The sequence below is a fragment of the Crocuta crocuta genome, unplaced genomic scaffold (assembly GCF_008692635.1).
Source record: "Crocuta crocuta isolate KB4526 unplaced genomic scaffold, BGI_CrCroc_1.0 scaffold452, whole genome shotgun sequence".
In the NCBI taxonomy this organism is placed as follows: Eukaryota; Metazoa; Chordata; class Mammalia; order Carnivora; family Hyaenidae; genus Crocuta; species Crocuta crocuta.
In genome coordinates this window covers 839,566-856,722 of record NW_027528851.1, presented here as the reverse complement: position 1 = coordinate 856,722, position 17,157 = coordinate 839,566, and the positions used below count along the sequence as shown (strand labels likewise).

Below are 17,157 nucleotides of genomic sequence, written 5' to 3'. Positions count from 1 at the left end.
TTCTGTTCCCAACTTTCAATTCTAACTATCCATGGCACTGTAAGATACTAGGCTTATGTAATTTAAATTATACTCTGCAAGAGTATTGCAGATAATGCTGTTTTAGAAAAAGTCAACCTCACAGGTTGTTTGTATCAAGTTTCCTTGTTTTTAAATATCATTTATACTCGAATTCAAAGAGTAGCCAACCACTTCCCAAAATAAAGGAAACCTAAAGTAGTAATTTTCCATCTCCGTTTCGAAGAGTGCCAAAGTTAAAGGGTCACCACTCAGAGCCATTAGAGGAGGAAAGCAAAGTGATTAGAACAGTTTTGAATGAAAACAAAATCAAAACAAGATGCAAACGAGGAATAATAGGAATAGGCAGAAAAATACATATAGTGATGTTTCTTTATTACTATTATAAAAATGATAGATGAGTAAAATTGGGTTACATTTAAGTTGTAATGGAAGAAAATAATTGCAGCCTTCCATCAGGAAACCACAAGGACCGTTATTGATCTGTCATCCTCAGGGCATGTCTCGTAATATTTAATAAAATAAACAAAGATTTATAACTCTTTATAGGCCATATATCTGTAATCTCCCACACACCACACCATTTGAACTGGGAATGTGGAGTCAGTGTTACAAATAACATCCATGTAATTATACTGGTTTGGCATGTCTTATTTAAACAATCTAGCACTCTCAAGAGAATATTTTTGTATTAGGGATGAAAAATGTGAAGTTGGATTTCAGGGTTTTGGTTTTGTTTTTTTTTTTTTTACTTCCTATGCTATGAAATGAGAGAATGTTATCCTATATGAAAAATGTTTTTGAGGATTCTTCATTCTAAACACTAGATACCTTGGCCTTATGCCAAATGTAAAAGCTACCAAAGCAAAATCTTGCAAGAAAGAAAATCCTTGAGGTATAAGGATTCAATATACTGTTTTAAAAATCTGAGTAGAAATTTGTTAATTTTAACTTGATTCCTCTCCTCCCATAAATCTCCTCTCATAAACTCATTCTCAACCAGGCTCAGGGCATCACTGCTCCCTAACTTACTTATTTGAATTCTACATCCTACCATTCCATGGAAAGTAGCATATTGCATTATTTTATTAAAAAGAATTTAAAATTACTTTCTTTCCAGAATTTTGTGATTCTCTCTGAAATCACAGAGCACATCCAAAGGGTATTGAAAATGTGTTACAGTGAGCCATTAATATCCTCTACTCTTTCTCTTCCTTCTGCTAACCTTTCTTTAAACCACTTGGTAGTTTATTCAAAAGTCCACCCCAGGAAAGAATGAAAAAGCAAGGGCATGACATTTTTATAAGATAACAGCAAAGAAATATAGTTAGTGCTGACACCGTCACCAAAAAATGTAGGTAGGCTTACCTGTGGATTATATTGATCCGTTATATGATGAATGCATTTTGAATTAACTGTTCATTGTTAATACCTTTTGAAGCAGGTGGTATGATCTGCATTTTATTTAAGTAGTTGGGTTCTACATGGAGATTCACTTGGTAAAATTAATGTAGCAAACAATAAGGAGTTCATATAAAAAATTAGTCTTAAAATTGGTTTTTTAAAAGCTAAAGTGTTAAGTCAGTTCTAATACATGATATTTTCATTGTCACACACTACATGGTTAGAGGCAAATGAAAACATGTGGAATCCCGCATTTTGATAAAAATATTAAACCTCCTTGAGTAATAATGGATTTTTTAACTTAGAATAATATATCAAAGTTTGGGTGTTACACCTTTATGATACTTCTGTCTTATCAATCATCATCCCGCCCTACGCTGTTATCTCCCCTAAAAAGAAAATTGAGGATCTGTTATAATTTGGATAGAATACCCATGAGGAATTTCTGCCATTGCTTATTCATGAATTGACACAGATACGGAGGGCACACGGAGTCCAGAATGACTCAGTGCCCTGATAAGTGCTGGAAGTCACATCTCCAGCAGCCAGAGGGCTGTAAAGGGCTCCTGTGTCAGGGGAATGAAACCAAGGGCTCAACTACTCTTGAAGTCATTTAAAACTCCCTTAGGGTGTTTTGGGGTGTTTTGTTTGTTTTTGTTGTGTGTGTGTATGTGTTTGTTTTTTTAATAATAGTGAATGTGGTAAGTGATTCTGGTATCCTGGATACATTCCAGTGTGCTAATTATATATTTTTTCTAACTAAAATGTTCCAGGCTGTTTCATTTGCATATGAATTACTTGCTGAGCAGTGTTGACTTACTTTCTTAAAAGCCTTGGGGAAAAAGTTTACTACACTTCACCCTAGACCTAGGCTAATTTAGAGCAGATCAAGTATGTCTACCTTCTATATTCCAAAAATATTCTCTGGTTTTTCAACAAGAGAACAGAAAAATATCTTACAAATTTGTGCTGATATAGAATAAAGGCTATTTACACCACTCTATGTTCACAAGTAAAGGAAAATGACTTATGAATAGCATAACTGAAAAAAAAAATTGTGAGTTCAGACTAAAGTCTGACCTCAGTTGTCTTATTTGGGCAAATCACCAAAATGCTCATCAATCAGAGGACATTAAAATGGTAGGTGACATTTCAAATCATGTTCTAGGTAAAAGGGGTGAATTAAGGTCAGTTTTGATTTGTAAAGCACTCTTTTCTAGAGCTGATTTTATGAAAATTAAGTTTGCTAAGTTGTCATGTCAAAATATATGGATTATTCTGATTCGCTGTAATTTGTGTCCATGTACCAGAAAAGTGTAAATTTGTATCATATTAAATTTTTCAGTGACATTTTAAATTTAAAATCTGATTAACACTTGCAGGTAGCAGCCGCTCTACTAACTGAACTATAGGTGAGGTGGTGCACAGCAAATGGGAAAAATGCAAAGATTAAATTGGTCTGTTAGCTGAGCGAATCAATAGTATTTAGTGCTAATGCATTAAGCCGATATAAGCACTAATGCAGTGGCAGTCAATAGCAAAAACAAATATCTGTAAAAATTATCTTGACAGTAAAATGTGCAAAATTTCCCAATTTATTTAAAGCTACTCTCATTACATGCTTGTTCTTTCATCTTACTAGTTTAAGCCAACTTCTAGAAGCCTAATCATTTTATTTAGTGCATAAAATGACCAAAAACTTGTGATCATTGTTTTCAGCAAAAGGGAAATCCCTTTCAGAGAAAGGAATTTATTCATACAACCAAGATTGAACAAGAAATTCACTAGATATGGAGTGCCTGGCCTTTCAGGTATTACAGTGGTGAATGACATAGCCATGGTTCTTGTCTTTATGAAGCAGACACACTAGGGGAGATGTCAGTAAGAACTCAGTCACACCAATAAATATATCATGATAGTTTATGAAATATATTGTGAAGGAAATAAAAATCTGTGAATGTGAGGAGGAATATGTTAATTTAATAGTGTAGTCACAAAAGGCCACGAAAGGAAATGAAAGTTAACTTTTACATAAAGCCCAAAATTTTAGAAAAAGCCATATGTCTTTAGCACAAGGCCAACTACATAGCCAGTATTTAATAAACTTATAATTACTATCTCTTTCATAAATTTGAGGTCTTAACTACATGGTGCTCCATTTAACCAGCTTTTTTAAGTGGGTTCTGGATATGAGTGCATGTTATTTTATAGTTAGAAAAATATATCACAAGAGGTAGAGCTATGCCAGAGATTATAACTTTAACAGGTTGTTTTTTAAAAAGTTGTTAATTATATAAAGTTTGTCTTTTCTTTGATTTCTAAGTGAATTGAGTTACTTTTCATTAGGTAATTCTTAGTCTGAAGAAGATAATATGTAGATTTCTAGAAGCTAAAGACACAATGCAGGTAGCACTTATTCACCCTCCTCTCGTAGCCTGTCACTTTAATCAGCTCTGAAAAGTAGAGGTTTCTTGTATCTGTCCAAGTTGTTTCTTTCTCGTCCCTCTCGCCTTTCTTCTGTAGCCAGCACTTGGGATCCTATGCAGCAGAAGAATCTGCATTTCCTGGGGATGAAAGGGATTGTCCTATCACCAGTAAGTCCTATGGCAAAGTGAATCATAAATCCAAGAACACACAAAATAAGCTCTTTTGAAACTATCAAAATTATAAAAATTGGTGGAATTTAAGGGAATGTGATGCTGAAGTGGGCCCAAATCATATTGTCTTTCTGTATCCATATACCGTCCTCTGGACAACTGCCTTCTTTTAGACCATTTCATTCTCATGTGAATCATGTGCCCTAGAGGGCCGAAGGACAAGTGCTCCCAGGACTCACGAGGATGTCATGAGCACCTACTGAATGTACGGGGCCGTGTCCTCTAGTTACTGCTGCCTTTATGTTGTTCTAATGCATCCCTAACTGCAGACATTTTGCCTTTCTCTTTCATTTTAATCATATTTATTTATATATACATAATCATGCAAATATCTAAATAAGTTTAAGGTCTTAGAGGACAGGCAGTTTGTCATGTTTCTTTGTAGCTGGGTATATATGCCTTGCAGACAACAGACAATAGTGTTGATTTTATTTGGCAAAAAATAGTGCTGATTTTATTTGATTTTGTATTCCAAAAGAAATCTGTACATTTACACAGTAAATAGAGACCATCTAAATTGCTACAGTGTTTGGATAAAAGCCCTTGATAATATCTACAAATGTATTTTTATGAGGGCCGTAAAAAGCACTGTTTTTGCCATCCCCAGAAGCTATGAAGATTTGAAATGCAAGTGCAAAAAATACGTGTGAGGAATCCAAAGACATACTCACCTTTTTCTTGCTCACTTTGTTAACTTTTGTTTGGCTAAGAAAGAAGTGGAGTGACCTATCGGAAAAGATGAGGGAGTAGGAGCCATTTAATAATCCTCAGGGCTCGTTCCTATGCCCGCAAGTCAGAGAGGTCATTGGCTTGTCCCTTCCTGAAGGCTATAATTGTGGCAAAGGACTATATTTACTTTCCAGTAAAGTAACCAGAATCTTGAATGTCAGAGATAGTTTATAAGAGTACAGTTTGGGGGGAGAGGGGGAGTGGGTGGATATATAAAACCTTAAAAAAGATAATAGGTGAGATTATTTTTCTAAATATGTTCATTAATATGAAAGGGTCTGAGACTCTGGAAATGTTCTGAAGTACAGTAATAGAGGTGAATATGAGGTCACATTAGGTGATCCTTGTACTTAAGGAACTGAATTAAATGAATAAAGAAGAGGAATTTAAAATAGAATATATCTGATGATTCATTATAATATATCTGAGGATTCATTAATGTAAACTTATTTGTGGTTCCAACATCATGGTAAACAAGAATCAGTAAATGTATTAGTAAGAGTAATTGAGAAATATTTCTAATTTGAAAATACCAGTTACACTGGGTCTATCCAGAGCTGATAGGGAAAAAAATGGGCAGTGTTTCTTACTTTCAACTAAACTCACTCTGATTTCTGAAGAGTCATAACAAACATATTGATTCCAAATAGAATTGGGCAAACAAAACACAAGATCAATTCTGTTACTGGCCCAATATTGAGAATATTAGTCAGTGTTGCAAAATGGTAAGTAATATATAAATGGTAGTTTAACAATAGCAGGTATAACCTGTAATTAACATTTAAAGGTCAGGTTTTTTTACATGCACAAAGAAGACTAAAATAATGTGCCTGTTTTAAAAAATATATATTATAAATTGTGACAATCATGATGGTATTTTCTTTTTTTTATTTTTTTAGTGTTTATTATTTATTTTTTTGAGAGAGTGAGACAGAGACAGTGCACGCAGGGGTGGGACAGAGAGAGAAGGAGACAGAATCCAAAGCAGGCTCCAAGCTCTGAGCTGTCAGCACAGAGTCCAACACAGGGCTTGAACTCATGGATCATGACCTAAGCCAAAATTGGATGCTTAACTGACTGAGCCACCCAGGTGCCCCTATGGTATTTTCCGTGTAGATATGTTTTTAAGAAAACAAAAACACTAATTTCAGATTTTTAGGCAAACAATGCTTTTTGTGATCCTGAGTATGTGGCATGGTGGCACTATTGAAAATTTGAAGTTCACTGTTTGTGGCACAGTTATAGATCACAGAAAAATAAACACCAGGACCTTATCACATCTAACAAGAAAGCTCTTTTTTAAAAAATAAATCAAAATTTTTCAAGATCTAGGGTAGTCCTGGTGTAAATGGTATGATATTGAGTATCTTATGACCCTAGGGATAAGATAACAATCCAAGTGAATGCAGATGAACTCATAAGAAAGAAGGGATTATTAAATATTTGAAAAGTAAACATCTAAATTTTCATAAGTAAATATTAATTTAGTATTTGTGTGAACTTTAGATATTAAAGCTTTTCCTTCATTGTCTGGGCCCTTAGAACCAGCTGTTTTTAGAACTCCCAGTGCTTTTTTAAATACTCTCTATGCCAGATACTCACAAACTGGCTAAGAAATCGTCAAATTTTCTATTTTCACTGTAGAAATATAATAAAATCTCTGTTCCAGTGAATGTGTGGATAGTTATTTTAGTAATGATCTTGACATTGCTTCATTTTATCTTTCTTGCTACTAGCAAGAGGCTTTTATTTTATACTATGAACTCTGGCTAAATCACAAGTTAAACTGAACTATTGTTTGTTTAATGCTCTATTTCCTTCTAACCTTATTTTTGTCTGTCAACCTCAGCCCAGATCCCCAGTGGCTCAGGAAACCCTCAACTAGGATTAAGTAATAGTTTACACAACCTCTCTCATTCATTAACCCAAGTTGACATTCTTATTCTGTGTACCAGCCTTATTTAAGACTTTCTAAGCACCTTTTCCAGATGCTGGTTTAGGTGCAACTAACAACACTTATTTAATGTAGGAACTTAATATTTCCATAGAATCTCTCACCCTATGTCAACCTTCTCCATCAGTGTGATCTAATTCAGCCTGCTTCTTCTATTCCTTCTTCAGAATAAAATTTGGCCTCATTCATAGTAAATGTGAAGTTTAAAAATCTTTACTGCTTCTTTCCTTCTGTAGATACACAAAGGAGAAACAGAAAATTGTATGTTATCGTTCCAGATAGATTTTGCTTTATTAGTATGTTGAAATTATGCTAGTTAGATAAAACTAGATCTTACTGGCTCCATTCTCATCCCCAACCAACCTATTTGTCTCCAGACTGCTGCTGGAATAAGTAATCTTTCTTGAAAGCAAACCCATTTGTGTTACTGTGTCCCTTAAAATAATCGGAGGGCTCCCCAATGGTTTCAAAGTAAAATCCACACTCTTTAATGTGTATTCAAGAAGTTTCCTACATTAGTCTTGACTCTTTCCTGGTCCTCAAACCCACTAGACTGCTGGCAAATGTCTAATTCTCAGGGAAGTAGGGAGTAAAAGCCCCAGTCTGTAGCGCTTGCCAATTTCTGTGGTGTAAACACTCCCACCAAGCCAATTTCAAGCCAAGTAAGCCACTGAACAGGATGAAATTAGGAAGACATGTTCACAATTGGCTCTGTAAACTGGTACAAGATGGCTCACTCAGAGCACTGCCACCCTACCCTACCTTCAGCCTATCATCCTTAAAAAAAAAAAAACCCTGAAAACTGTCTTTGCAAATTTCAACTATATAATAGTGTTGTCAACTATGATCACCATGTTATACATTAGATCTTCAAACTTTTTTTATCTTTTAACCGAAAGTTTGTACCATTTTACCAATGTCTCCCTATTTCTACTATCCTCTCCACAACCCATCACCCCTACTGCTGCCCCAGCCCCTGGCAGCCAGTTTTCTACTCTCTATTTCTAGGAGCACAACATTTTTTTCTCCTTAGATTTCACATAAAATTGATAACATGCAGTATTTGCCTTTCTCTGTTGCTTATTTCAGTTAGCATAATGCCCTCCAGGTTCATCCATATTGTGGCAAATGACATGATTTCTTTTTTTTTTTTTTTTTTTTTAAAGTCTGAATAGACATATCCTGATCCATTCATCCACTGATAGGTACTTAGGTTGTTACCATGTGTTGGCTGTTGTGTATCTTGCTGCAGTTAACATGGAAGTACAGATATCTCTTAGAGATAATGGTTTGTTTGTTTTTAAGGTTTATTTATTTTGAGAGAGAGCACAGCAGCATAGGAGGGGTGTAGAGAGAGGAAGAGAGAGAATCCTAAACAGGCTCCACACTGTCGGCTGCAGAGCCCTATGCAGGGCTCAGACTCCCAAACCATGAGAGGAAAATCCATACTGTTTACTGGCTGTACTGGTTTACATTCCCACCAACACTGTATGAGGGCCCCCTTAATGTCCTTACCAGCATTTGTTATCTCTTGTCTTTTGGATAATGGCCATTCTAACAGGTATGAGGTGATACCTCTTAATGGTTTTGATTTGCATTTCCCTAATTAATGATGTTAAGAACCTTTTCATGTTCCTCTTGGCCTTTGTATGTGTTCTTTAGAAAAATGTCTATTTAGTTTCTTTGCCCATTTTTTTTTCTTTTTTTCTACTACTGAGCTGTATGAGTTCCTTGCATATTTGGATAGTAAGTGAATCAACCTGTGCCTTTATCAGACATGTGTCAGCCTATCATTGTTGTAGTTCCCAGAATCCATTAGTGTGTCTCACATTCCTGCCTTAACACATACTACTTCATCTGCTTCAAATTCCCTTTAACACTCGTTTTGACAAGTTAACATTTTCTCCCTCTTTTTTATAATTCTACTCAGGCATTTCCTTCCCCAGGAAATCTTTTCTAGCTTTCCCCTAACCTTCCATTCTGGATAAGCTGCTCTTCCTGAGTACTCCAGTAGCACCCTTTGCTTATTTCTACCATATCTCTTACCACACTCTGTGGTAATATGTTCACTGGTTTCCTCATTAGCCCCTGAAGACATGAATTGTGGCTTTTATCTCCACATCCTCAGCTTGAACAAAATATCTGTTTATCAAATGAGCAAATATTTATGGCAAAAGCTCATATTTCAAGTAATGTGATAAAATACTGATCAGTAAAAATACTTTTTAGATAAAACAGTTTTTCATTTTCTCCCCAACATCTCTAAAAACTAATTTATATAATTGAGGAGTTTCCAAAAGTTAAATTAGAAAGGAAGAAATTCTGGGAAGTTTAGGCCCCTTCCTTACACACATAAACACACATTCCTTCAGTCATCTACCAGTTTGGAATGAAGATGGATCAAAACACAAGGAGAACAATGAAAGGAGAAGAAAAGATGAAGATGATAGGTAGAGTAAATAGAAATTCCAGAGATTTATACTTAATCAAAATTGGAAAAACAAAATTAGATCAATTCAAAGAAGAAAGGTAGAGTAACTTCTCTGTTCCATAAGTCTTTTTTGAGCCTTTCAACAGAGCTTCCCTTTTGAGTGGGTGATACTGTCTGTATGAGGGACTTTAGGCAAAACCTTCTGGTGGACATTGCTTGAGCAGTGGTCTTAGTAGAGGTGACCTCCCATGAAGTTTGCTTTTTGAATCCGTAGATTTTTCACTAACCACCAGTCTGTGATTTCAAGTTGAAAATAATATGTGGGTTAAGGAAAAGAAGAGCAAAGGTCTTTATCAATACCACCTTTACCTTGGCCATAATGGCATCACTTCATATGTACCAGATACATGTTTGGTGCAGAGCATGAGCTTGGCTTTGATGTAGATGTAGTACGATTAGAAGAGAGTTTGTGAACCTTGGCCAATGAGAAAGGTTGCCCACAGATTGAGGTTTCTGCCAATGAGGCCAATGAGAACTGCCCACAGTTCTGGAACGAGGGAAGATGAGTAAAGAGTCTCACTGCACAATGATAAGATGGAAAGGAGAGATAAGAGGTGATGACAGTCATGTCAGGTTAGGATATAGTCATGGGTTTAAACAAAATACTGGGGCACAATTGAAGAACTCTTTCATCCATCTTTCACCTCAACTGGACATGCAGTAAGACATTCATCAGCCTGTTTTCTATTGAGCGTGACACTGTTAGGCACATAAATAGACTACAGCTCTTACACTTTACAGAAAGAATTGCTTCTGTTTTATTGCTTAGTGCAGGGTAACTAGTGTTCTTTGTTTTGAGTACCTCTTGCAATTCAGTGAGTAAGTACATTAAAATTTGTTTTCTATTAACTAAATAGAAAAGGAGAAAAATTCTATACACTAAGCATTAAAATTTGCTTCACTTGGAACAGCTTTCTTTATGAATCACTCTCACTCCTGGCTGAAGTGAGGTATGAAGGCTGCTGAGCCAAACCACAGGGACTTGGTCTGTTTTAGATCTGATTCACCTTGGGAAATGATGATAAAGAAGGAAACATTTTAACACATAGAATTGCAGAACCCCTATCATTGTAGAATTCAGAGTCTTTTGAATCCTGGGATATGTTGAAAGGAAGGTAGATACATTTTTATTTCATTTATATATAAGTGCATTTGTATATGTGTGTATATAAATCCATACACATATATACATAAAATACATTCTGCTCCAGGTACTTCTTCCGTCTTCACTAATCCACTTTCTGTCAAGACCTGTGTCAGCTTTGGCCTCTGCCATGAGCAGAGCTGTTTAAGCCCATACTGATCTCTTTTTCCTAATCTTCTAGCATTGACCACCTGTACCAGTGTTTTCAGACTGTATCTATCAATGATATTCCTTTTGCTTTGCATTATTAGTTAGCTATTTTGTGTGCCTGCCTCTGGCACAATTCATTTCATTTAACCCTCAAAACAATTCTATTAGATAGATGTGCACTTTTCCATTTTACGAGTGAAGAAGTGAGGCTTGGTGATCTAAGTATCCTCTCTAAGTTTGCACAGCTGATAAGGGCAGGACCACCCCTGAATCCATGCTCTTCTCCACTAGGCTAGGGTGGTTACCACTGGATATGAATGAGTAAGTAGGCGTTTGGGGAACCTTACTCTAAAAAGTTATGGAAGTGGAATTGAACAAAGAGATTCTGGAATCAAGGAAATTAGATTATGGGAGGTCAAGTATGAGATTTCCTTTAACTATAGAAACATTTTTAAGAATTGACAGATGGATATAAACACTAAAATAAAAGGAAAAGTCAAAGATGACTGAGATGTCCTGTAGGGACAGGGTGGCTCTTGATGCCATATAGAAATAGGAAACTAGAAGAGGGAATTAGTTTGGAAGTAAAAGCAATGAGTTCATATGTCATCAATGGCACATTCAAACTTGGCCTGAAGGCAGTTGCAAAGACAAGGCTGGTCCTCAGAAGAGAGAATGCTGCTTGGGTGTTTGAAGTTAGATCATCCACAAGGCAGTGTCCATCACCTCGTGAATCACTACTGTTGAGCCAGCAGCCTGTTGGCCAGATGCCTGGTTGTATTGCATTAAGGGCCATCTGAACACACAGAGCCTGAGTTGATGCCCTTTCTCTCTTCCTGGAGACAAATCAGCTCTTCTTTAACTGCACCCCCCTCACCCCCACCCCAGCTTAGCTCCCCTGCTTGAGGTCTCTGGTTGTAATGAACTCCGTGGCTATTGAAGCCATGCGGCAGGATTACTTCATCAAGGAGAGTTTGTAACAGCACAAGTATTGAGGAAGCATCTTTCTTTTAAAACTGTGACTGAGCACAACATGAAGCAGAATTGTCTTTGTAGCACAAAACAACAGTCACATTCTTAACATTCAACCACACCAGTCTAACAGTCTGGCCTTGCATGAAGGACCCCAAAGAGAAGGGCCTGCTCTGTCAGAGAATTGGCTCTTCTGCATTTTACAGAGAACCAGACTTCAGTGTAGACATGTTAGACATTTGAGTACAGACTGATAGAGGTTAAATATGTCTGAAAGTAACATAAGCAGACATTGAAGTTCAAAGCTCTGTGCCTCTGCCTGCAGTCAGTTCCATAGCACCCTCCTCCCAGTCCCACCAAATAAACAGAACAGAGAACATGAATGAAATTTAGAGAAGTAAGTTATGTGGAATTCCTGAAATTAAAGCAGTTAAGTTTTTAACCAGCTACATGAAAATTCTAGGCAAAGAGGGACTCTTTATTTTGAACATAACCCCTAGAAAACCACTATTACATGTCAACAGAATTTGTAGAAAGGGTGATTATGAATAAAATTTATATTAAAATGCTTCTGTTAATTTTGTCATGGAAAAAAAGAAAGAGGGCTGGTAAAAAAAACTGGCAAAGACTTTACAAAATAGTACTTTTTTTTACAGTCTAGCTGCAAGACTAATTTAAATTATCTACAGATGAGCTAAATCTGTCCTATAGATGAATTAAAGGAATCTTTATTTTAAATATATCACATCCTTAATTATACAGAATTAAATTTAATTGCATGTTCACTGCATGCATCATAATGTTAATTAGGGGAAAACGTTTGAATCAAATACATTGAGGTACATAGCACTTCAATTTTCATTTTATAAAAAATAGTATATGTCTGAGTCAGGTAAAAAAAAATCATCTGGCCAAGAAGCAAGTTTGTAACAAGTTTTTTGCTTTTGTTTTTGTTTTTGTTTTTAAGCAGAACAGGATGTTTACCATTGGTTCTCAGAGTGGACTTCATATTATTATTTTAGAAAAGGATAAACCTTGCACAATTAAATGCTTTTCAGAACTTCTTTAAGAATAGGCATATGTATCCAGAACCTGTCACGTGTTGAAGTAGCCTAAGGTGATTGGCGGACGGTGACTGTTTACTCATGACATCCTTACCATCCTGAGCAATCATTTGTTCCAACAGCAGGCTAATGGCAGTTTGGTAATTCCAAGCCTAGAGGAAGCTTTGGAAAGCTATCCACAGACCCATAGCATGGTAGAGCCAGAAAACAACTTTGGATTAATTCACTCAACCCCTTCCTTTGCAGACAAGCCTGGGTGGGGCGTCACACTGCTGCTGTGTGACCTAGGTTTAGTCTTTGCCTTGCAGCTTCTGCTGGTCTTTTGACCATGCAGTGCCTGGGTTTCCTCCTAGGATTGCTATGAGGATTCCATGAATTAATATTTGGAAAGTGCTTAGAACAGTGTATGATACATTATAAACACTCTGAACAAATGTTTGTTATATAAGTAAAGTAAAGCTCATACTCAGAAAGATCAAGCTGTTTGCCTAAGGTCATGTAACTCATCAAATCCCAGCTGGGTAGAACCAGTCCTGTGCTGTAGGCACACACATTCTTTTTCACCATGTCCTTAGGCCATCCCTAGATTTGTCTCAGAAACACTGTAGGAGTCTATAAGTAAGGAGTATGATGCCGTGGATTTGGATTTGAAATCAACAATTAGGATTCAAGCTTTGATATTTACTGACAACTCTCTAAACTTCAGTTTCTTCATCTATAGAAATATGATGATCATAACAAATCCAATTTACAGACCTGAGAGGATCAGATGAGATAATATACTTGAAAAACCATAACCCACTATGCAGATGATATTTAACATTATTACTGTGAGCTCCTTTGAGCTGAGAAAAGCCATAAGAATGTTTCAAACCTGCTTAGAATGTCAAGAAATTGGGGTGGGAAGAGTTGTTAATAGGTTCTCTCCACTTTCTCACTTCCCATTTATTCATTGTTTTCTTTTAAAATTTATTTTTGTTATAGTATATTCATATGTGCAAAAAATCACGTAGTGTGTGTGTGCATGTGTGTGTGCACATGTACAGTAAAGCAGATACTGAGTTCTCTACCACCAGGCTTAAAAGAGAGAATATTACCAAAGCCTCTAAGTCCTCTGTATGTCCTACCCCAGTCATATCCCTCTCCTTCCCAGAAAAGTAGGTAAACAGTAATTGCAAATTGTTTGTCCTTACCTTGCCATTAGTTGCACTACACATGTATATATGCCTAAACAATATGTTGTATTGAGTGAACTTTTTTCCTATTTCTTTTTCCCTCTTGACTCAAATATCTCAAGCTATAGGATACCTTCCTATACCATATCTACCTTATGCTTTGTCACTATCTCCCCTCTCCCAATTCAATAAAACATAACTTCTGTCCTTCAACAAACTTTGCAAGGAGAGACTTTATAAAGGAGCCAGTCTTTAGGTTCACATGACCAAGGAGTGGGTGTCACTGACTAGCAGGAGCTATGACATCAGCTGCTAAAGCAAATGCAAGAATCCAAGAATGGGAGAGGTATCAGGATAGCCACTTGTAGATTCATTTGGTGTCCTAGATGGTCACTTGACCTTTCGCCTTAATGGAAAAAAGACTTAAAAACAAGCTAAGGCAGGTTTGGATACCATTAATAGGGAGTTTGGGCTTTTCCTGCAGTTCTTTGGGAAACAACTAAGGTTTTGAAGAAGAGAGTGACAGCTTATAACTGCTTCAAGGCAGATGAGATGGAAGACAGGAAGACCAAAGAGGAAACACCTAGCCTAGGGCAGGGGTGTAGGCGTGGCTAGAGGGCTGTAGCCTGAGGTCAGAGGAATTGAGCAACTAGTTGGATGTGGGAAATGCTCAAGAGAGAGGAGCTGGTGATGACTGAAATTTTAGACTTACCTGGGTGGAAACATGTTAACGTTCATAAGCCAAAATAGGCAACAGAGAGGAAGATTTGAGAGCCAAGCTGATTAGAACAGCCCACAATGCTAGTGGTCATCTTTGTGCTGCTATCCAGAAAAAAGGTAATTAATTCCAACCTTTCTCTCAGAATAGCAATCAGGGGTGGGTGAATCTACATTTCCTACTTTGAAGGGTTGTAGGGTTTTTACATGCTAACTGATAACTTTTGCTGAATGATTCCAACTTTTTGAGAGATACAATTTCCCTGAATTTAGTTTCTTGTACTTAAAATGAGAAGCTGGGGTAAGATGGTCTCTAACGCCCTTTCCATTTTTGTAATTGTGCAATTCTTGGAACTTTGCCCAGATTAGTAAATAGTAGCAGAAGAAATTCATGAGCTTGAGAATCACAGAGAGCTGAATTCTAATGACTATTTCAGTTCTGTGGCCATTTCCAGCCTGCATCAGCCACTGTGGCCGCACCCTTGGCTGCTCCGAGTCTCCATTCCTAAAAACTGAAAACCTTCCAGGGCTGTGAGTCTGCTTGCACCTAAAAATGCCCAACTCAGTGCCTGGCACAGTGTAGGTAGGTGCAGGGTAAAGACAGATTTCCCCCGTCCCTTACTTTCTTCCTTCTTCCTTCCTTTGTTACCAAAAAGAGAGTGTTAGTCTGCCTCCCCAACTAGTGCTGGGCTGAAACCTTCTTTGTACTCTTCCCTGGTGCCCCAAAGCAGCTCTTTTTACCAGACAACTGTCTTCCACCAGCTATGCTCAGTTTTACCCCAAAGCATAAAGCTTTGAGGGAAACACGAGTGGCAAGGAAACCCCTGGCAGCAGATCTATAGATCTTCCATCTTGACCCAATCCCACCCCCAGATGCTGCACCAAGGAACTATAATTAAAGTTGTAAGAAGAAACCACTCCATCTTCCCAGCACAAATGAGCAGCAAATACATTTCCTTTAAGGGACATAGTGAATCAGACTAAGATTTAGTCATATTTGCACAGTGCCCTACCTTTCCAATGCTGAGAGCTTAAACCAAGGTTCCCTGAGAGTTAAAATTCTATTCAAACTCAAAAGCAATAATGGGGCTGTATAAGCTAGCTCCTGCCACCCTGACCCCAGTCATTCAGTTTATCAGGATTCTCAGGAGACAAGGAGAAGTCCCCTCTCCCCTCTCCTGCACTGAATGCTGGAATGTTATGTTTTCCTAGAAGCTAGTGGCCCCAGCCCTCTCCTGCAGATCTCTGCTATGGAGAAAATGAAAAATAAAAAGGTTAGGATCCCCTGATTTATAAAATCTGAATGTCATTTGGATCTGACATGATGTTTGTTTTTTAGCTCCAAATTGCATAATTTTTCAAGATCAAGGAGTTCTGTAGATTCTATTCCAACATTGTGCAATGTTCTTATACTTAAGAATTTGTTTTGGGGGGAGAAGCATAATCCAATTAGTCTTTAAGGAAGTACCATTTAGAGACCTTACTATTTCCTAAAGGAGATGTCTAAAAGTGTAAATATACATGAATATACATAAATATGAATTAAGTCAGGTGCAGAGTTCTATGTTTATGCCTTACAAGTGAGGAAACAGACATACAGGCCAGAGTTCTGGTTGTGTTGCTTTCCCTCCATTAAAAACGATTGAGGACTTCTTGCAGGTTTGCAGACTCTCTCAGACCCATCTCACCTCCTTTCTCCCACTGGCCCAGTTCAGGAAAGCAGACAACAAAGCAAGCTGGGTAGGCAGATGGTCTTATCTCTGGGTACCTTGCAGATGCATTAATTTTTAAGGAAGCTATTATTATATGCCTACTGTGTACTGGGCACAATACAGGACGGGATGATAAAAGATGAATGAGACCATTTTGGGCCTCTTGTTGTTAGAAGTCTGCTTCTAGTTTACAACCTAAGACTCTACTCCAGGTGCAGCAAATTGTTTTTGTATTCCAGTGAGTCCATCATATCTCCACTAGGTCAAATTTGAGGCTTTAAGTTGCCAGGATGCCATCTAGACATAGAAAAAAGTAAGAACAATCTAGAAAAGGAAGAAAACAACAACCACAGATGCTGACCCTGAAGAGCAGTCCCTTCTGAAATGGGATATTTGAGATGGTCTTTGATTTAAAACTGGTCTTTGCTCCTTTAAGCAGCATCCCTAGGTTCTGACTATCTCTGCAAAATGGATGATTGATCACCAATGGAAACTTAATTACCAATTAATCGGTTACTATTGAGTTGCTGGTATGTCTCAGTTATCTGTTATTCCTCAGAGCAATCTATAGTACTTTAGTGAGGAAAAGCTTCTAATTAAATAGTGAAATAGCACTCATTAATATATCAAAATAAATGTCTAGAACCAGTACATTTCATTAATTACAAAGTGAGTAGGTTTAGCATCACTGAGATTCTTTGTTTGCTAATTTATTGCCACTTAACATGAAGAAATATTTGTTGCTGTATAAAACAGCATTGTAGATTATTTTAAACCATAAAAGTTAATAGATGTAAGAACTCTGTATTCCATATGACAGAGAGAAGTTTGACACTGAGGAATAAGGCCATTTTGCATAAGGATAACTAAATTTTTTATTTCACTTTTTTCTTAAACATTAAGTTGGTTTGAAATCTATTATGACAGCTTTCTAATTATTATAAATATAATAGGACAATAATAGACAATT

The 17,157-nt window shown here is 37.0% G+C and overlaps 1 protein-coding gene across 3 annotated transcripts in view; it reads left to right on the top strand.

The window, feature by feature from the left end:
- MET (MET proto-oncogene, receptor tyrosine kinase) overlaps positions 1-17,157 on the top strand; it is a 109,929-nt gene that overhangs the window by 33,855 nt on the left and 58,917 nt on the right. The window contains exon 1 of one of the 3 annotated variants that reach the window (XM_077756033.1): positions 14,437-14,595. The exons of the other annotated variants lie outside the window; for them this stretch is intronic. Within the exon in view, the coding sequence (XP_077612159.1) occupies positions 14,557-14,595 (39 nt within the window). The 5' untranslated portion in view covers positions 14,437-14,556. Of the gene's footprint in view, positions 1-14,436; positions 14,596-17,157 lie in introns of those variants that run through there. 3 annotated transcript variants of the gene reach the window in all.